At 42.4% G+C, this 21,635-nt stretch overlaps 1 protein-coding gene across 1 annotated transcript in view; it reads left to right on the top strand.

Annotated features, from left to right (window-relative positions):
* The window catches only part of TMEM132C (transmembrane protein 132C), a 270,374-nt gene extending 257,575 nt beyond the window's left edge, over nt 1-12,799 (top strand). Inside the window, exons 8-9 of the mRNA XM_060785593.2 lie at nt 1,459-1,650; nt 9,774-12,799. Of these exons, the coding sequence (XP_060641576.2) occupies nt 1,459-1,650; nt 9,774-10,973 (1,392 nt within the window). The 3' untranslated portion in view covers nt 10,974-12,799. The remainder of the gene's footprint in view (nt 1-1,458; nt 1,651-9,773) is intronic.
* Nucleotides 12,800-21,635: the final 8,836 nt, after the last annotated feature.

The following is a 21,635-nucleotide window of genomic DNA, read 5'->3' as shown; positions in this document are numbered from 1 at the left end:
GAGAGAATTGGCCATCTGCAAGGACATTGCCCAGGAACGCCCGGATGTTTTTGATGGTTTACCATTCTTGTGGGAGGCTTTTCTCATCACAAGCTTTCCTTCTGGTTGTTTTTTTTTTTTGGGGGGGGGGGGGGGGGGTTGTCGTATCAGGAATGACTTGAGAAACTCCAAGTTGCTTCTGGTGTGAGAGAATTGGTCGTCTGCAAAGACGTTGCCCAGGGGACTCCCGGGTGATTTGATGTTTTATCATCCTTGTGGGAGGCTTCTCTCATGTCCCCGCATGAGGAGCTGGAGCCGATAGAGGGAGCTCATCCGCCTCTCCCCGGATTCAGTACTGCCGGCACAGGAGTTTAACCCACTGCGCCGCCAGGGGCTCCAGCTTTCCTTGCTACCTTCTCCCAATAGCTACCACAACATCCAACTGCTGTAAACTCATTTGTTCAAAGACTGATCCATGAATGATAAGAAGGAAAACGATTTTGCTGTATTCTGAATAACCTGTATGTGTCCTTTTATCCTTTGCTGCTTCTACGTGTTTTAAGCTATGTCCCAAGTAGGATGGGAAATGTGTGGCCGTTGTTGGATTCTATCTCTAATCATCCCATACTATGGGCTTTGCTAATGAGAATTGCACTCCAACAATGCCAGGGGTGGGGAGCATTCTCCACCTCTGTATTATAAGGAATCTAAATCCAGAGCCTCACCAATCTGGTCTACAGAACCTCCAATGGTCTTTCCTCTCAAAATCAAGATACTTGGCCAATGTTTCTCAGATTTGTGGGGGAGAAAGTTGGTATAGGAGGTAATAAAATAATAATAATAAGTTGTTATTATTAAGTAATTATTAAAAATAATTATTTTATTTATTTTTATATTATATTAGTATATAATATAAAAGTACTTATTAAAAATAATAAATAATAATAATAATAATAATAATAATAATAATAATAATAATAAATAAGTGTCTGATGTGTGATCCAATACAACAACCAGCATAGTGATCTTGTTTGCTGTGGACTAATCTTGTTTAGTTCTCAAATAACAACAGCAACAAAAACAACAACAATTTAGCATTTGGGTTCCTTTGAAACTTTTAAAATATACTCTTCTCCTCTAACCTTTGCTTACCCGTCAACTTATATTCAATCTGCCTTTGGATCATTCCCAGTTCCATCATCTAGGCTTCACACAAAGGCTGAGAATTTTGTAGTTTTAGTAAAGGGTAAACCAATCATTATTACAGTTACACTTCTGACTCATTTGGTTGAATTTTATAGACCTTTGATAATATCACCTGCATTCTCAGGCAGCCTCTGCTGACATTTCTGTGACATGTCGACAGCACCGAAATACTAGTGTGAGGAAGTATTGAATAATGTCAGGAAAATTAGATGAAAATGTGTATCCTTCTTGTAACCCGTTTCTCAATGGTTTATTTGGTGGCTTCTTCCAAAGGTTCTGTCTCCACTGTCTGACTCCATCTTGGCAGAGAAGACTGTGACTGTGCTGGATGACAAAGTGACCATCACCGATATGGGAATCCAGCTTGTAGCTGGATTGTCGCTCTTTCTACAGCCCAGTACAGCAAGCCACCAGGCTATCATGACTACAACTGTTGCCCAAGAATTGCTCCATACTCCCAAACAGGTAGAGTATGCACAGAACCTTGCCAAGCCCTCTTTGTTCTGTCTGTTCTCCAGATCTGACTTTATGAATCTGAGCTGTGTATAAATTCTTGTGTTTGTTGTTGTTTATTTGTTCTGATTCTTCATGACCTCATGGACCAGGCCACGCCATAGCTCCCTGTCGGCCATCACCACCCCCAGCTCCTTCAGAGTCAATCCAGTCACTGCAAGGATACCATCCATCCATATTGCCCTTGGTCGGCCCCTATTCCTTTTTCCTTCCATTTTCCTCAGCATCATTGTCTTCTCTAAGCTTTCCTGTCTTCTCATGATGTGGCCAAAGTACTTCATCTTTGCCTCTACTATACTTCCCTCTAATGAGCAGTCAGGCTTTATTTCCTGAAGTATGGACTGGTTGAATCTTCTTACGGTCCAAGGGACTCTCAGGATTTCCTCCAGCACCACAGTTCAAAAGCATCTATCTTCCTTCACTCATCCTTCCTTATGGTCCAGCTCTCACATCCGTAGGTTCCTACAGGGAAAATACCATTGCTTTGACTATGCGGATCTTCATTGCCAGTGTGATGTCTCTACTCTTCACTATTTTATTGAGATTGGTCATTGCTCTCCTCCCAAAAAGTAAATGTCTTCTGATTTCCTGGTATCCTAATCCTAAATCCCCAATTGTGCAGGAATATAGGAAACAATTTAATAATCTAATCTCATCTAAGTCCAGTGGTAGCTCACAGGAGGAAGAAGAGGCCGAGCACGTGTTACTACTACCATTAAACCAGTTTCACCACCACGGAAGAAAAGGAATAGTGCAAAAGGCAGGTAGATATGAGTGGTGGGTATGTACCCAATTCAAGGAAAATCAAGTCATGGTTCAAAGTCCAACTGTTTTGAGCATTGTTTGAAAGAGAGGAGTTTGTGTATCTGGTTTCTAATACTGACAACCCACTGGTGTCATATACTAGTATAGCCTTCCATCCTGATAATGTATATACTTTTTCAGTCATTGGAGATGGAGCTATCTAGTTCTTCTTGCACAGCAAACCTGCAGCTTGATAGCACAAGGAAGGAGCCCCATAGTCAATCAAGAACTGGGAGTACCATTAAGCTGCAATTGTGAACCTACAGAATACCTCCAGCATTCCAGCACCCATTGTCACTTTTTAAAAGCGATTCTTTAATGGTACTCATTATACAGCTGAAAAATAAACAAATAACAAATAAATGGCCCTTACACGTTGTAAATAATGAGGACTTCAATGTCAATAGGGCAGGGAATCTTCTCCGGGATTTAATCTGAACGTTAAAGGGAGCTATCAGAGGTGAGGATATTCTGGGGATAGAGTTCAGCACCTTAGAGAGCTCCTTTGAAGACCACAGCTTGGAGTGGATTTTTGTCCCATTGACATCCGTTCCTGCAACTGCCACCGACTGAAAAGTTTAAGAAGTAGCTTGTTGTGTTACTTCAAATGATGCTCATTATTTTTCCATCACCATTTTTTCTTTTAAAAAAACCCCAACAACCTAGGATTAGTGAAAACTTGAAAAATCCACATCAAAATGCCTTTGAACATGACCCTCAGAAAGTCACAGTTAAAAGAAAGGAGAAAATGTTGCTAATTGCATCAGTAGGGTAACTTCACTCCTCTTCAGTACATTACTTTTGGAATGTGACTTCATTTCACCCTTATTTCTTCTTAAGGGAACTCATTACAAATAGCTATATTACTTATCACTCATTAGTCTGGAGAATTCTGCTTGGTACTAATATTTGGATTTGAGTGATTCCTTCCAACCTGTGGCACTGGGAGAGAGAGAGCGAGAGAGAGCGAGAGCAGGAGTAATGTCATTTTTTCTGGTTGGAAGGGCAAAGCAATTGACCCTCAGTGTCCTAATATTCTCTGAATTGGCTGTTGTGCTTGTCAGGTGATTTGCTTGTTGATCATACAATTCAGACAGGACAAACCTCTGTGTAGCAAGGATGAGGTCCTAGCTTTCTTTCTTTTTAAAAAATAGTTTTTATAAAGGGTTTTCTTTGTGTACATATAGGTAAAAAAAGAAAGGTAAAAAAAGAAAGGAAAGGTGGTGTTGTAGGGCTAGGGTTTGGGTAAGGTAGGTGGGGGAGTGGAGACTGGATCTAGAGAGGGTGAAAGGGAGATAATGAATGTTCCCATCTGAAGACAAATCATATTGAAATCAGCCCCCCCCCCCCCGAGCTTCTTCAATATAGATCAGGTATAGGCAAACCCAGGCCCGGGGGCCAGATGCGACCCCTTGGGCTCTTTTCTCAGACTCTCCTCTCTCTCACCATCCTATCCTTCCTTCCCTCTCCTTCCCTTCTTCCCTCTCCTCTTCCTTCCTCCCTTTTGTCTTTCCTTCCTTTCCCTCCCCTCCCTCTTTCTCCCTACTTCCATTCCTTTCCACCCTTTTGTCCTTTCTTCTCACTTTCCTTCTTTCATCCCTTCCATTCTTTCAGTCCATCCTTTCCTCTTTCCCCCCTCTTTCTCTCTCTCCCTCTTGCTACTTCCTTCCTTCCCTTTCGTCCTTCCTTCCTTCTCTCTTTCCTCCCTCCCCTCCCCCATTACACACTTCCTTCCTTACATCCTTCTCTTCTTCCCTTCCTTCCTTCCTTCCTTCCTTCTCTTTTTCTTCATCCTTTCCTCCTGAGGGATGTTTAGCTAGGAGAAGAGAAGGTAGAGAGGGAACATGAGAACAACGTTTCAAGATTTAAAAGGGTATTCCATTGGGGAGGAGTAAAAGGGGGGTCTGATTTTCTGCTGCTCTAGAGACTAGGCATAAGGGAGCAATGGGTTCAAATGGCAGGAAAATATTAGGAAGAACTTCCTGGAGAGGGTCATAGGCTGTCTCGGCATGCGGTGGAGTCTCCTTCTCAGAAGGCTTTTCCACAGAGGCTTTCTATTGGGAGTGCTTTGATTGTGCCTTCCTGCATGGAAGGGGGTTGGACTAGATGGCCCTTGAGGGTCTCTTCCAACTCTAGAATTCTATATAAGGGTCTAACGGATATACATTTTCTCTATCAAGACCAACCCTTTTGGGATCCAAATGTTTCCTGTATTTCCTTCACTTTCTGCCTTCAAAAGAGACAAGGAAGGGGATGAAAGGACAGGGAGGGGACTTGGGGAGAAACCCTCCCCTCCCAGCCAACCCACCTCTTTCTGGACCACCATGTGGCCCCCAGGTTGGAAAGTTTGCCCATGCCATTACAGATGATGATGACAGATAGAAACAGAAACAACAATGAGGCAACAATTTCACATGCTCCCACTCAAAATGGGATCAGGCAAAATGTGAAGCTGACAAATGGTAACAGCTGCCAGTGAGACCCCATCTACACAGCTACATAAATGTGGCATGGGAATCGCATTAGCCTGGGGCCTTTAAACGACACCCGAAGCCCGTGCATTTTAATATTCTGGGGAATAGAGTTCAGCACCTTGGAGAGCTCCTTTGATGACCACAACTTGGAGTGGATAAACAGGTTTATTCCAGGTTTTAAAAATAGCAGCACCAGGAAGTCAAGCCAAGCCTTGAGCCTTAGTAAGGAGGCAATTTATTTTATTTTATTTTGGGGGTGAAAGCAGGGCAGGGAGGGGGGCTGGTACTGCCCCCCACCTATGCCAATTGTGTACCAGCACAGGTGGGTGTATGGTGTATGGTCACCCCACCCCCAGCCACCAAGGCAGGGTTTCCACTATATGTGCAACCTCAAAATGGCATTTTAAATGCCAATTGATGCCGCATTTTGGACTGTGCAGAAGGGCCCTCGGATGATGCCTTAACATAGCAGTTTCGGCACATTGTTGTGACTGTTTGTGTCAGGGAGGACCTTCCGTGATGGTTTGGGACACAAGCACCTACTATCTGACAGCTATGGAGCAGTGTAGGGGAATGGACTGCAGAAGGAGACACTGGATCTCTCCTTGTACAATGCTGCCAAAAATAACAAAAAGATCTTGTAACCTCATGCTTCATCACTGCTACATGTGTCTGTAGCCTGAGATGGTAGACTGGATTGCACCATTTTTTATTTAAGGTGGAGGATATACTCCTTTCCAGTGCTGTTTGCCATTTCAAAACAATACTTGCAGCTAGAAAATTGGCACAACATAAGGAGAGGTTCCAGCCTGGTCCTTTCTTCATTCTGCTGTAATAATTTATATATGGGATTTTCAAGTATAAAATGACAACCCATCCACACACACCCACTGAAATGGCACAATTCATTCTACACTTACAGGACTCTTTATGGGACAAGTCCCTCTTTCATTTCCCTCTTTCATTTCCAACGAAATCGCTCAAACCATGAACAAGCCAGTGCTCTAGAACAGAGCCACAGTTCCACGGATCCCTTTTGTCTGGTGCCCAGTGACCTAGAAACCAGCACAGGAGAAAGGAAAGCGCAAGGGAAAGGGAAATGTTAATGGTCCCTCTTTTACCTTGCTATACTAATGAGGAGGAATGCAGGAATGTCCTCCAGTGAAATAACTCTTGCCTGTTCTTCATGCTTCACCGAGTCTGAATAGTTCATGCCTTGTGATTTTCTTTTCTCTCTCTCGCTCTCCAAAGTTTTCCTTTTTTGCATTTTCATATGGAAACTACGTCTTACATAGGAAGAACAAAAAAAAAACCTTAAGATATGCCCTTATAGGACTTGAGCAACATCAAATAAATCATCTGCTATTTTCAGGAACTTTGGTAGCCCTTGTGAACCTAGTTTGTTTACAAAAAGTAGTTGCATTTTGGGGAAGACAAAAGAAGGGAGGACATTTATGGCTGGGAATTGTTGTGCTATTGTTTGTCATGGGCACACTGTTTGAAATAAGGAGATGTTTGCCCTTAAAAGTTACTATCATGTTGTTATGCACTTTTGGTTTATATTGCTATGTATGCTCACATCCTTCTCAGTCCCAACAAATTCTGCATGATGCTCTGGCTTTGAAGCTCCTGCAGCTAGTTCTGTTTTATTGCCATCTGCTCAGGCATGCTGACATCTCCAAACCCCTTCCCCTTCCCCTACAGTGTCATGATATTCTTGCCCCCAACTTCATGTGACTCTTTGCACTCACAAATTAAATATTCAGTGTGTTTCAAGCTACTGGAGAGCTAAATGTTCCTTGCTGTTTTCATCCAGAAGCTTGAAATCCCTTTTGTTTTGAACTGTGGTGTAAAAAAAAAAATCTTCCCAATTCTATGATTCTATGAAATCTTAACCAAATGCACAAAAACATGGCAATGCACATTTGTCATTCATGAGGTAGTAGACAGGATGCTCTATCACTGTATGTCTGATCCGGAAGGAGACTATACAGTCCCTTGTTCTTGCAACACCAGTGATGAAAAGTTTTGCCTCTGGTGGTTGGCCCTTATCGCCTTGTCTTTCCCGACCACCACGGTGATTTGTTTCCAACCACTTTTTATGTAGCTGACTGTGACTGTATTAGTGGCCACTAGCAATTTGCATTCATATTTCGCAGACAAAAGTTTTGGTTTTATAGCGGGGACAGGCAACTTCAAGTATTGGAATGGAAACCACCTCACTAGGGTTCCAGTCTAGCCCTCTTGGCCTTTGGTTATACTCTGTCATGATCTCTATCTCATGCCACCCAACTATCTGCCTTTCTGACACAGGGCACATGGTACCATGGGCCAACACGGAGGACAGGACATATGAACCAGCCATAAAAGTCAATTGCCCCAAGGTGGAGGGAAAGTGTGCTCTGAAATGTGGAAAGTGGCTAGCTCCAGGCACCAGAACTCTTGAGTGATTTATGATATTGTAGCTAGGCCTATATAGACAGGCAGTAGTGCAAGACTCTGGTATTCCAAACAATGAAGACGTTTGGTATCTTCAGCCCTTGTGTGCCTCTGCATGTTTTTTCAGAGAAGACTGATCCACAGCAACACAAGTTAGAACTGGGAAACCTTACATACTCTCATCTTAGTTACAGCATCGATCAAAGGGTAGCTCTCCAGTTTGAAGATGGGTTCCAATGCTCCATATTTAAAAAGTTGAAATGCCCTTCCTAAAGAATGGCAAAAAGAAATTGAAGTGAAAATATCCCAGTGGCTTTTTTTCCATTGGTCCCGCTCATCAATTGGTTAAATGGACGAACCCAGAGGGTGCTCACCAATGCTTCCTCTTCATCCTGGAAAGAAGTGACGAGCCGAGTGCCGCAGGGTTCCGTCCTGGGCCCGGTCCTGTTCAACATCTTTATTAATGACTTAGATGAAGGGTTAGAAGGCAGGATCATCAAGTTTGCAGACGACACCAAATTGGGAGGGATAGCCAATACTCCAGAGAACAGGAGCAGAATTCAAAACGATCTTGACAGATTAGAGAGATGGGCCAAAATTAACAAAATGAAGTTCAACAGTGACAAATGCAAGATACTCCACTTTGGCAGGAAAAACGAAATGCAAAGATACAGAATGGGGGACGCCTGGCTCGAGAGCAGTATGTGTGAAAAAGATCTTGGAGTCCTCGTGGACAACAAGTTAAACATGAGCCAACAATGTGATGTGGCAGCAAAAAAAGCCAATGGGATTATGGCCTGCATCAATAGGAGCATAGTGTCTAGATCTAGGGAAGTAATGCTACACCTCTTCTGCTTTGGTTAGACCACACCTGGAATATTGTGTCCAATTCTGGGCACCACAATTCAAGAGAGATATTGACAAGCTGGAATGTGTCCAGAGGAGAGCAACTAAAATAATAAAAGGTCTGAAGAACAAGCCCTATGAGGAGCGGCTAAAGGAGCTGGGCATGTTTAGCCTGAAGAAGAGAAGGCTGAGAGGGGATATGATAGCCATGTATAAATATGTGAGAGGAAGCCACAGGGAGGAGGGAGCAAGCTTGTTTTCTGCTTCCCTGGAGACTAGGACGCGGAACAATGGCTTCAAACTACAAGAGAGGAGATTCCATCTGAACATGAGGAAGAACTTCCTGACTGTGAGAGCCGTTCAGCAGTGGAACTCTCTGCCCCGGAGTGTGGTGGAGGCTCCTTCTTTGGAAGCTTTTAAACAGAGGCTGGATGGCCATCTGTCAGGCGTGATTTGAATGCAATATTCCTGCTTCTTGGCAGGGGGTTGGACTGGATGGCCAATGAGGTCTCTTCCAACTCTTTGATTCTATGATTCTATGATTCTATCACTGGAGGGCAGGCCTCCTCTGAAACTTAATTTGGTCTCTGTGTTGAAAAGGATTAATAATAACTTAATAATAACATTATTTTTGTACTCCACCTCCATCTCCCTGGAGGGACTCTGGCAGCTTACATGGGGACAGGCCCAATCAACAATTTAAAAATATAGCAAAATACAAGATATAAAATACATAAACAGCATAAAACAAAATAAATTACTCTATTTAAATTCCATTCTGAGTATTGTATCTTTGAGCTTGGTACCTAGGAACTTTCTGCCTGAATTCCACATGGAGTTGTCAGAATAGTCACAGAGTCATAGAATTGGAAGAGACTATACGGGCTGTCCACAGCTGTGGCTATGGAGAGCCCGTATAGTCTCCAACCAAACTTACATTTCTGTGTAAGTAACTATGTATTGTTAAAGGCTTTCATGGCCAGAATCACTGAGTTGTTGTAGGTTTTTCAGGCTGTATGGCCATGTTCTAGAAGCATTCTCTCCTGACATTTCACCTGCATCTATGGCAGGCATCCTCAAAGGTTGTAAGGACCTTATTTTATTCACATGTCCAAAGTTCTATTCATTATTTAATTGTGGTGTTTATGATTTAATTAATATTGTTTAATTGGAATTATGCAGCTTGAAAAATTTGCTTTTGTCAGCTGGAGAGGCTTTCTGGGGAGAGACAAATCCAAGATCACACTGAGTTTTAGGGAAAATGTTCCTTCCCTTTATCTTCTTTATGTGACATAGATCCCAATCCTACTTCTTCTCCCTACTGGGATGATTGATTTCCTTGGCTAAGCTAGCTTTGTATACTGGATGCACTCAGAGTTGCCCTTCAGATTCCAACTGTATTCTTCTGGACTCTTCTTTGGAAGATATATAAGATAAAGGAAGATATATAGATGTGGAATCTCACTTTAAACCTTGTTCTCTCTTACTCATTTCTTTTTTCTTTTCTTTTAGGAGGCAGTGGTCAGCTCCTGGATCCAGTTCAGTGATGGCTCTGTTACTCCGTTGGACATTTATGATCCCAAAGACTTTTCACTTTCTGCTTCCTCACTCGACGAATCCGTCATTTCAGCCCATCAGACTTCGAATGTGAAATGGCCTGTAATTGCAGCAGAAGGTGAAGGGCAAGGCATTTTGGTTAAAGTAGACATGATGATTTCCGAAACCTGCCAGAAGTCTAAGAGGAAGAGCATTTTAGCTGTAGGCAATGGTAGAATTAAAGTGAAGTTTGGTCAGAACGACGCCAATTCCCATGGTGTTGGTGATTATGATGCTGATGAGATTGAAAACCATGCGAGTGGCCGCAGGCAGAAGTCACTGGACCAAGAAAGGTATGGCCAAGATGGACAGTACTATGGGAGCTCTTTAGCTGAGCTAGAGGAAGACGCTGAAAGGAAAGTCAGCACCACTGCGAAGTCTATGATCAAAAGCAAAGTCTTAAAAAACAGCCTGGATGGGAAAAAGCTGTCCGATGATGGACAGCTCCAAAACATTCCAATAGACTTCACCAACTTCCCAGCTCAAATTGACCTCCCCAAAAGTAATGGTGGCATGGAGGAGAATGACCTTGTGCAGGCGCCCAGAGACCTCAGTGACTTAGAGATTGGGATGTATGCCTTGTTAGGAGTGTTCTGTCTTGCCATTCTAGTCTTTTTGATAAATTGTGCCACATTCACATTAAAATATCGACATAAGCAAGTTCCAGTCGAAGGGCAGAACCCTATGAGCCACTCCCACGATTGGGTGTGGCTTGGGAATGAAACAGAGTTGCTGGAGAATCAAGGAAACGCCGCTCTCCAGCAGGATGAGCGCACAACTAATATTGACCGAGGTATAGGCTTTGATGAAAGCAACCAGCTTCTCAATGGCAACACACTGAAGAGCATCCAGAGCCAAATTCATCGGTCAGCTGACTCGGAGAGCAAGCAGGAAAAAGAGCAAAGGCTTGAGCCCCCTTTGCATTCTCCCACCTCCAAGCGAAAGCGTGTCAAGTTCACAACATTCACCACCATTCCTCCAGATGATGGTTGTCCTACTGTCAACTCCATCCTCAACTGCAACGAGGATGACATTAAATGGGTTTGCCAAGATATGGACCTGGGGGAGACAAAAGAGATCAGAAACTACATGGAGAAGCTCAAAGACAAAGCATAGCTCCGACTCTAGGTTTTTATCAGTTCAGAACCACACCTTGATGCCTTCAGTTGTATTGGAACATAAAACATAAGATGGATGTTTGTGTGTTGGGGAGGGAACCAGATTTACAAACAAGATAGGGGTTCCTAAATAGGGAGAGGTGTTTGCTAAAGCTATCCATGGTAGGTTATTTTTCTTTCCCTTCACTTCAAATGGAATGCTCATGTCTTTGAGTCCAAAGGAATAAATTGGACAATATGATGAACTGGAAAAAGGCAAAATTATGAAATTTATGCTTAGGGTGTTGAAGACTATTAAACAGAAGGTACCAAAAGTATTTTTTAAACAGAAAAAATAATAAAACACATGAAACGTCTTTATATTTCTAATAACACATCGAAAATGTGAAACCAAGACTTGAGAAGAGACTATGTGGAGGTTCTCCTCAGACGGCGGCTTTCTGGTCCTGCAGATAAAGGGAGGATATGATGTTTAGAGAAAAGAGTTGCTGTTCTTTTTTTTCTTTTCATGTTTATTTTTTTAAACAAAATATGTGTGTCACATGCTGAAAATAGATCTCTCTTCACTCACTCCTCCATCTCTTCTTCACCACTCTGCCTTTCAGATTTTGCTTTCAGTGCATGTCATAGGAGAGGTGTTAAACATTCAAATCACAGAGTGTCTTTACAACAGAGTGGGAAAACTTCAGGCTTTTGGGGTTTTTACTGGAATGAAAGATACAAGAACTGGAATCTGGTATAGATAAATTAAGAAATGTACTTAAATTTTTAAAAAATTCTAAACCCAGGAATTTGTTTTGAGTATCAGCACTGAGTGGATCTATCCATCTTTCCATACAGAAATCCAGTGGCAGCTGGTGATTCTGATGTCAGTGGAGCAGTGAATCCACTGCAAAGTTTAATCATTTTATTGCTGCTGTTGTGAAACTATTGAGAGTAGAGATCATTAAGGGTGCTGGAACACAAAACATGAAGGTCTATGAGCTCTGTTTGTTGCAGCAGGTACTTTTCCTAGTGCTGCCATTCTCCTCTCCAAGCAAAGCCTCGTTTACAGAGGGCTCACATCTCCACACTCTTGGCTGGCTTTGTTACTTCTCAGTTATGACATTGCACAAAATTATGTCATGCCATATCATAATTGAGAAAAAAATTATGGGTGAAAGGAAGAGGAGGGTCACTGTCATTGGGGGTAAGATGAGAAAAAAGAGATACAAGTGTCCACAACTCAAGTCTGAGACAAATCTAACATCTGGCTAAGCAAAGGGGCAAGCTCTCATGGGAACAAGACTTTGGTCTAGAAGCAGTCCTGGTTGAGGCTGATTATGGCACAATTTTTTACCAGGTCAAAGATGACCAATGGGCTGCCTGAGTGGGTGGAGCTACCCTGAAGGATGGAGTCGGTAAGGGGAATTATCAACACATCATTTCAAATAGTTTGCCACAAGGGGGCAGGCCAAGCAAAAATCATAATACTAGATTCTACTTTGAGTTGCTCCTCATTTACAACAAAAACAGTTGAAGGGAACCAAAGTTCTTTTCTGTCTCTCTGGAATTCCTGTTCAGCCAGCTAAATAGGGACATGCTATGGCTGTCTTTATAATTCCAGTTATTTTAAGGGTTTTGATGGGTTTAATTGACCCTGTGGTTTCCCTCTTAGTCCCCCCCCCCCCACTTTGGCTACTTGGATGCAATGGAACTTGCCACCCTATAATGTAGATGGACTTTTTAACAATATTTGCCTAGTATGCATTGTAGACTGAAAGAATGTAATATTTATTTATACATGTTATGCAAATTGTCATTAAAATGCTTTACATGGCTTGATCAAGTAGGTTTGTTTGGGGTACTGTGGGACCGAGAATCAGTGTTCGGCAGTAGTCTGTGTAACTGGAGAGATCTTTCAGGGCATTAGTAAGTTGGTTTTCAACTGTTTCAAAGTCTTTTGCTTCTGTTGTTAGTCCAAGGTCATGAGCATATATAAAGCTCTTTGTGAGATTTCTCCAGCTACTACAAAGATAACCACCTGAAGTCTAACCGTGCCAAGACACAAATGTGTTATTTCCATCTATGTAATCGTGAAGCCAACAGGAAGCTGAAGGTTACCTGGGAAGGACAAGAGCTTGAACACTGTTCCCACCCTAAATATCTCAGTATCACCATAGACTGAATGCTAACATTTAGGAAATACTGTGTTAATACCAAGCACAAAGTAGCTGCACACAGTAACATCCTGTGGGAACTTACTACTTACTTACTTAGGCAATTCCTCATTGTCCAAGTAGGATACTCTTCCAGGGTGGGTCCATAGGTGACTGTGGAGCCATAGGATGCAGACCCAAAATTAACTAGAACATCAGCCCTGGCCTTGTCTTACTCAAGTGCTAAGTATGCCTGCCCCATCTGGCATAAATCTGCCCATGCGAAGCAGGTGAATATAGCACTAAATGAGACATGCAGAATAATCACAGGTTGTCTCAAACCTACACCTGTTTATAGACTCTATAAGCTAGCTGGCATTGCCTCCACTGATGTGAGAAGGGAAGTTGTTGCCAATTGCGAGAGAAATAAGGTTGAACACTGTGAAAGCCACCCACTATACAGCTATCAGCCTCCTCCCAGTAGACTTAAATCAAGGAAAAGTTTCATGAGAACCACGACTCTTCTTTTTGTTCCTTCAGCAGCAGCAAGAATATCTCTGCGGATATGCTGTTGGCAGCTTGATTTTTCTCATGGAAGTGTTGAATATTTCTGTCCACTGTGCAAGGCCATGGAAGCAAAGTTGCACATACAGTGCAGTTATGTACACAGCTGCACAATCTTGGCTGATGCACATCTGTCATTGGTAGTACTCTTTTCATTGTTCACCCATCATAACATTGCCATTCAGCACAGTAGACACATAACTTCTTATGCAGAGATATACATTCTGCAACTGTGATGTAAAATGTTAGTATTTTATTTATTTCCCTCTTATTTTGCCATACTTTGAAATCTATATGCCACCATTTAGGCAAAAGGGGTTTTCTAGTAGGAATAAAAAAAACAGTAAAACAATTCATGCTGGAGGAATGCAAGAAAACCCCTAAGAAAAATCAAAGCGTATCTTGTCTAGTTGTCTCTTCCAGCCTGTAGTCATCCAGTTTCTCCCAAAGAAATGCCCAAAAAAAAAGGGCAGGAAAGCAATTGTTTTTTCCCTGTTTGTGTCTCTTAGCAACTAGGATTTAAAGGTATGTACTGCCTCTGAACATCCATCACCTCCATTTAATTAATAGCTTTCATCAAAGATCAAGGAGCCCACAGTGGTGCAGTGGTTTAAACCCTTGTGGCAGCAGGACACAGTTCGAATCCAGGGAGCTGAGTGAGCTCCCGTCTGTCAGCTTCTCATGTGGGGACATGAGAGAAGCCTCCCACAGGATGGTAAAACATCCAGGTGTCCCCTGATCAACGTCCTTGGAGACGACCAATTCTCTTACACCACAAGTGATTTGCAGTTTCTCAAGTCGCTCCTGACATTAAAAAAAAATCAAAGATCAAAAAGTTAGTTTCTTGGAATGTAGCTCCCATAACTGATTGGATTCTGGAAGTTATAGTCCACAAGAGTAACTTTTCTAAGCTCTGGGTGTGATAGACATCTCCCTCTCTTGTTTTCCTTCAATCATCTCATCTCATTTTAAAGTTATTGGAGCAGTGGCAGCTGCAGATATTTCACAACATCAATTCTGCTTTGGGTTGAAACGTCCAAAGAGCTATCCAGGGTGCTGAACCCTGTATCCAAATGAGCCAATCTTGGAAATATTTTCTAAGACAAGATTAAAACAGAGAAATTGTCCACTAAAATGGGAGCCACCAACCACCACTGTTCTCACCTCACTTCTGGTAGATGATGGCAATGTGTGGACTGAGATTTTGTTTTCTTTCTCCCAAATGCAGGGCATTTCTAGAGGTTTTTGGGCAACTAAAAAACCTAATTTCAATGGATTTTTAAAAGTTTTTTTGGGCTGTATGGCCATGTTCCAGAAGCATTCTCTTTTAATGTTTCACCTGCATGTATGGCAGGTATCCTCAGAGGTTGTGAGGTCACAACCTCTGAGGATGCCTGCCATACATGCAGGTGAAACTTACAAAAACCCATGATTCCGGCCATGAAAGCCTTCAACAATACTAATTTCAATGGTTTGGGATTTAGTGGGGCTGGGTTTCAAAATATGCAAAACATTTACCCTAGTACCAGAAGGGGGGTTAGTGTTCCAATGAACTGAACACCCCAATTGATTGATGCAGCATGTGTTGCCCTTCTTTTCAGCTGCCTTTTTAAAATCATCAACAAAGTCATTCTGTTTGTCATGGAATCCCTGAATGATTGTTTTCACTCTCAGATAGCCACTGGAATCTGGTACAGAGCTAGAGAACTAGAGAAAAAGAAGCAGTGGTTAGCAGGCCTGACAATATGACGTAAGAGGTGTGCTGACTCCCTGGGACAAAAATCCATGACATAACAGAGAAATTTACCCCTTTCTTTTGGTTCACATACAGGGATCAATGCCACTGCAAGGTTTCTGGATACCATGTGAAATTACAAAGTAAGAAGCTGAAGGGCCTTGATACACAGACTGTCATTTAATCTCCCCTCCCAGTTGAATGGCACAGCCCAGGAAATGAGAGGAGAAGAATGGAAGTGAATAACTGGGTCCACAAATTGTCCTGTTGAGAACAATTTGGCTTTTTGAACCTTGGTCTGTAGTTTCATGAAGTTTAACTTCTGGCAAGGGATTGCTTGCACTTCTCAACAGCTGACAGGGAGGTCTTTGCTAAGGGTCTTACAAACCTGATTGGAAGGGCTTTAAACTGAATTATGTGGGAAAGGGGGACAGTATTCTTGAAGGCAGGAATTCAACAGGTGCTGGAGATAACATCTCATAGAGAGAAGTAGACAAGAAATACATGAACTTAGCAGTAAGAGGGGGGAAACTTAAATAAGTAGCTAAGAGGAATAACCCATAGGCTCTTGTACCTCTATGCTAATGCACAGAGCATAGGAACTAAACAAGATGAACATGAACTTTTAACACAAGAAATGAGGTTGGACTGGATTGTCCTTGCAATCTAGTTCAACATCATGATTCTAACATCACCTCAAAAGCATGATTTTGAAGCAGTAGCGGAATACCAGGTAGCAATCTCAAAAGTTTGTTTATTTATTTATTATGTCACGTTTCTCTGGGATGGGGCTCTTGAAGTTTAACTTTTTAAAAAAAATCAGCTAACCTTAATGAAAAATAAAGAAAAATATTTCTTCTTAAGGGGGAATAAAATCAGTAACCACCTAAAACGGCACAGTTACTTCAAATTAAGCTGTTCTCACGAGGCAATGTTAATGATAAGGCAGATGGATGTACAGAGATGCAAGTAGTGATGGCATCCACATCAGTGCTGTGGTGAATCCACTCTGGGTTTTCATCTAAATTCTTAATATGCTAAATAATAATAATAATAATTATTATTATTATTATTATTATTTATACTCCACCACCATCTCCACGATGGGGACACAGGGCGGCTTACATGAGGCCAAGCCCAAATAACAAATTACAACAGAGCAAAAACGAAAACGAAAATGCTAGAGCTGACATGGACAAACTTTGACCCTCCAGGTGTTTTGGCCTTCAACTCCCACCTTTCTTAACAGCCGGTAAACTAGCTAGAATTTCTGGGAGTTGAAGTCCAAAACAACTGGAGGGCTGAAGTTTGCCCATGCCTGTGCTAAAGTGTTGAACTCAGACCAACAAACAGGTGGAGGGAGGTATCCCTCAGATATGAAAAAGCCTTGCTTCGGCTAAATGGATGCTTTCACAAGCCATAAATATTCATTGTGAGGACCTAGCTTCAAGGGTGCTTAGAGTGGCATAGGGGAAGGGCAGACAGGCAAGGTTCCCAACCAGAGTTGTCATCCATCAAACTTATCCTCACAGTCACTGTGGACATGAAAAGCTTCAGAAAATCTTGTTTCTGCCACTAGTGACATTTTAAAGCAGTTCATTATTCGCCCTGCCATCCCAATGATTGATAACAGGGCTTAGTTGTAGCTATTTGGAAAAGCTGCCTTGCTGATGTTTTATCAAGAGCATGAATAACAGAAACCTCCCTAACATGTTAATGTTATAGGATAGATCCTAAGGAGACTGTACGGATCCTGTTGAGGCACGGTGCCTGTGTATGTGGGAATGAGAATGGCAAAATTGCGCAACATCCATATCTAGTAAAAGACTGCTGTTCTATTACTATGTAGCAGAGCTCAAATTATGCAGCATGCCTTGGTGCAATGGGACCAATGCACTTCTGTCCCAATGCACATCACATTGATCCCAATGTGCATCAGGCATTTTTGCAGTATTCCATTGCTCATATTCACAATTTAGTGGATTTCTTAGTGTCTCTACTACTTATCTATATCTATTCATTTAAAACATATATATTCTGCCCTTCTCACCCTGAAGGGGACTCAGGGCAGAGCACAACATATATACCGCAAACATTCAATGCCAGAACATAAATATACATAACAGTAAAGTCAATTATTTCCACTTTAAAATCAATTGTTTAAAACCATCTCAGATCAGCCATACCGCATCTGGTCAGTAGGGTAAAGTTTCCTATTGTTGCCTTATTACATTTATTTATTTATTATTTATATTTACAGTGTATATATTCCGCCCTTCTCACCCTGCAGGGGACTCAGGGCGGATTACAATGTACACATATATGGCAAACATTCAATGTTAAAGACACACAACAGATATAGACAGACAGTCAAAGGCTATTTAACTTTTCTGGCCAACACAGGAGCTGTCGCTTTCATCGTCCAACTGCGACACTGTTGAAGTACTTCTGCATTCCCCGCATGCTTTTGCTGGAGTGCTTTGCTGGAGTCTTTTTTATGGCCTCGTAAATTAGTTAAATTAGCCTCCCCATGCATTGGTGGTACCTAATTTTCCTACTTGACAGATGCAACTGTCTTTTGGGTTGCAAAGGTCGACAACAAGCTACACAATTGGTCGGAAGCTCACTCCGACCCGGGCTGGCTTCGAATTCATGACCTTTTGGTCAGAAGTGATCTTAATGCAGCTGACACTCAGCCAGCTCGGCCACAGTCCAGATGCATTGTCCCAAAAGCTTGGTCCCACAGCCAAGTTTTTACCATCTACACAAAGTTATGTTATATAAAAGGGCATAGAAGATTCTGGTGAATGTTTTGGGCTCTCCAGTTGAAGAAAGCAGAGAGACTGTTAATTTATCATCAATCTGAACTAACTGCAGCCAATTCTCTGCCAAAGGGGATAAAACAAAATCCCAACTTCTGACGGAGAAGGAACAGAAGCTGTGCCTCATGGTTTGGAACTAGGGATAGATGGCAAAGGATTGCCATAACAGAATTAAATGGTCGCAATAATGACATCTTGTCTGGAATAGAAAGTCACAAAGCCATCATATGCAGAGGTGGCACTAGGACCCACCTTTCATGGAATGCTCTTTATTCTACCTTGTATCCTAACATGGACTGAAATATACTACGAATATGATTGGCTATTCAAAATTACAAGAGAAATATCGGGCAGTGATAGAGATGGCCACTCTCTTTCTGTTTTGCTTTGGAATAATATCTCATTAATTGCTTTGGAATGTTGTCTTACCACCACCGGACTTCAGGAAATGATTCCCCAAATTATCATAATCTTTTCAGAACGGACTGGGGGACTTGGGGGGGACCACACAAGGGACTTGCATCAGAGCCCCTGAGTCCTTTTTCCTGTTTCACCTGATATGATCTGGGTTATCTTTAGGAATGCTTCCTCGCCTATCCCCCCAAACCAGATCCAACCTTGTGACACCCACTGAGATGACCATCATCCTAAAGCACCCATTGTGTATCTTCACTAAACCCATTCTGTCAACCGGAGATAGAATATTAAGTCCATTATCCATTGCCCCACTGCATTCCTTGTCTTCAACCTGTCTGTGCCTCATCTGGCCTTCTGAAAAGTTTGACACACTGGGCTCCAAATCCACAGTGCTTGGGGAAGCTGAAATCATATAACAACCCTAATGGTTACCACACTCTGCATACGATCTGAGAGATGAGGCTGCCATTGTATGTTAAGTAAAAAAGGTGGTGTGGGAGGTGTGTGGATAGGCACCACAGCTTTTAGTAGCTGATGCAAATATCTCTGGCATGATTTCCATGAGTAATGTCTCTCCAACTAATGTGCCACATGGGAGTTAACGAACACCAAATTGTCATCTGAAGGGGTCAAGGGAGAGAAGTACCTAACTGTAATTAATTATGTGAGCAATGGCTGCCTAAATGGAGATGCAGCAATTAAGTGGCTAATTACATTTAAGACATAATTGATTAAACTGACAGCAGCACCACTTATTCACCCTAAGTCTTCTACTCACACTTTCTGAGAATCCGAATTTCAGTTAGGGATCTATTTAGAAATGAAAAATGAATGTTTACCTTCTAGAAATTAAAAGGAGCCTTGTGGCACCTCTAAAACAAACTAATTTATTTCAGCATGAAATGCCCTGGATTACAATGCATTTCCTCCAATGCACTGATAGAACACAATTGCCAAGCTTCAAGTATATGTGCACATTTCCATAGTTGTGGAGGCAGGACCTGAGTGAAATGGGAGGCAGAAAAGTCATTTTTCCACATCAATCATTTGAGATGAGCAACAATGAGCAATATCCTGCATCAAGAGGTGTCACTATGGAGATTTAGCTACATCTCCCAATACTACCGTCCAAAAACCTATGTTTTAACCCATGCAGACCCCACCATCCCTGTTAACATAGCTATATGGGACTTGACCAAGAGTCAAGGGGGGATTAACAGCCCCTTCTCTTACTGCAGTATGAAGAAATGAGTATGATTTATTATTCTGGGAACAACTGCCATGTTTGGTGCCTAACTGTCTCGTCCCACCCTCTGTGTCATGGTGGTTTCTGGCCATGACATGCATCCAAACTATGCATCTGAACTGTCCACTGTCATTTGTAATGACATAGGCCGGGGCAACGGAGAGTGAGGGGGGAAAGGAAGAATCACTCCTCCTCTCTCCCTCCCTTCCCAGAGCGCCCCATCGTGGTAGCTGATATCACTTCATGTGATGGCAGATAGATTGGACCCATGTCACAGCCTGAGACCACAGTAACATGGAGGGCAGGGGGGCAGGGACTGCTATCCTGTGTCCCTGGGCTGCCTGAGCACAGAAAACACAGCATGGCAATAGTTGAAGTGGGTTCCATTTCTGAAACTGGCCCAACTGTTCTCACAAGTCCAGAGTTGGGGGATAGTTTGAATGCTGTGTCATTAAAGCGGCCTTGCCCCATGTTACCCTGAATCAACCCTGTGCAGTAGGGCTGGGCAATTCGTTTCGTTAATTCGTAATTCGTTAAAAAATTCGTTAATTTTTGAATTACAAAACGATTACAAAACTTATTTTTAAACCTGGAAGTGTTTTTAAATATCGAAACGGCAGGCGCCAAAAAATTTTGTATTTCCGTCCATTTCGGAAATACGTAAGATGGCCGCCTGGCTTGCTGGGAGCTCTCCTCTCTCGGCGCCGGCTGAGCAAGCGAGCGAGAGGGCGAGCGAGAGGGCGAGCAGCGAGCGAGAGGGCGAGCGGCGAGCGAGAGGGCGAGCGAGAGGGCGAGAGGGAGGTCTCCTTCTCTTTCTTTCCTTTTCTCTTCTTTCTCTCTCTCTCACCTTTCGCAGGGGGGTTCTGAGCTCTCTTCCAAAGAAGGCTCACTTGCTTCCTCTTCTCTCTCTCTCTCTCTCTCTCTCTCTCTCTCTCAATTCGAGGCAGGAAACCCCTCCATCCTGCAGCCATCTACACTGCAGCCTGGATGAGGTTTGGCACCACATTGGCTCAATGCTGTAGCATCCTGGGAGTTGTAGTTTGGCAGCCTGGGAAAAAGAGCCCCTCCTGGAAGGAACCCATCCTAGCGAGAGGGCGAGAGGGCGAGCGAGAGGGCGAGCGGCGAGCGAGCGGCAAGCGAGAGGGCCCGCCAGAGTGAGTGCCTGCCTTCCCTCAATAATAATTTCTCCTCCCTATTCTACTAAATTAATAATTAAATTTAAAAAATATTGAAAAACAAAGGGCGCCATCTTTACAAAATGTTTTGTAAATATTTACGAAATTTCATAAATACCGAACTTTTTTTTTGGAAAATTTTGTAATTATTTTAAATATCGAAACAAAAAAACACCCCAATTACAAATCGATTTTAGAAACAAATTTTTGCGTTGTTACCCAGGCCTACTGTGCAGTCTTTCGCTACAGGGCTGATCTGCCTCTATACCAATCTAAGTAGTCAGTGTAGAAGTGGCACTGGGGCATGAAGGGAAGGTTTTTTAAAAAGTCTCTCATGTTCTCAAGATTAGTATGACTTCAGTACAATCCAAAAGAAGCATTCCTTCAGTGGATTTAACTGTCCTGCCCTAATGTATACATAACTTCATTTAATGTTCCTATTTGGAATACATTGTTGTTGTTGGTTTTGCTGCTGTTTCGGTCCAGTGCTGTTTGCAATTTTGATTAAAATTGGATTCATGTGCTCAACTTCATTTTTCATATTGATCCAAGGGATTTGGTTT

Source organism: Anolis sagrei, chromosome X, assembly GCF_037176765.1.
Source record: "Anolis sagrei isolate rAnoSag1 chromosome X, rAnoSag1.mat, whole genome shotgun sequence".
Classification (NCBI taxonomy): Eukaryota; Metazoa; Chordata; class Lepidosauria; order Squamata; family Dactyloidae; genus Anolis; species Anolis sagrei.
Note: the sequence above shows the minus strand (reverse complement) of the source record. Positions and strands in the feature narration are given on the sequence as shown.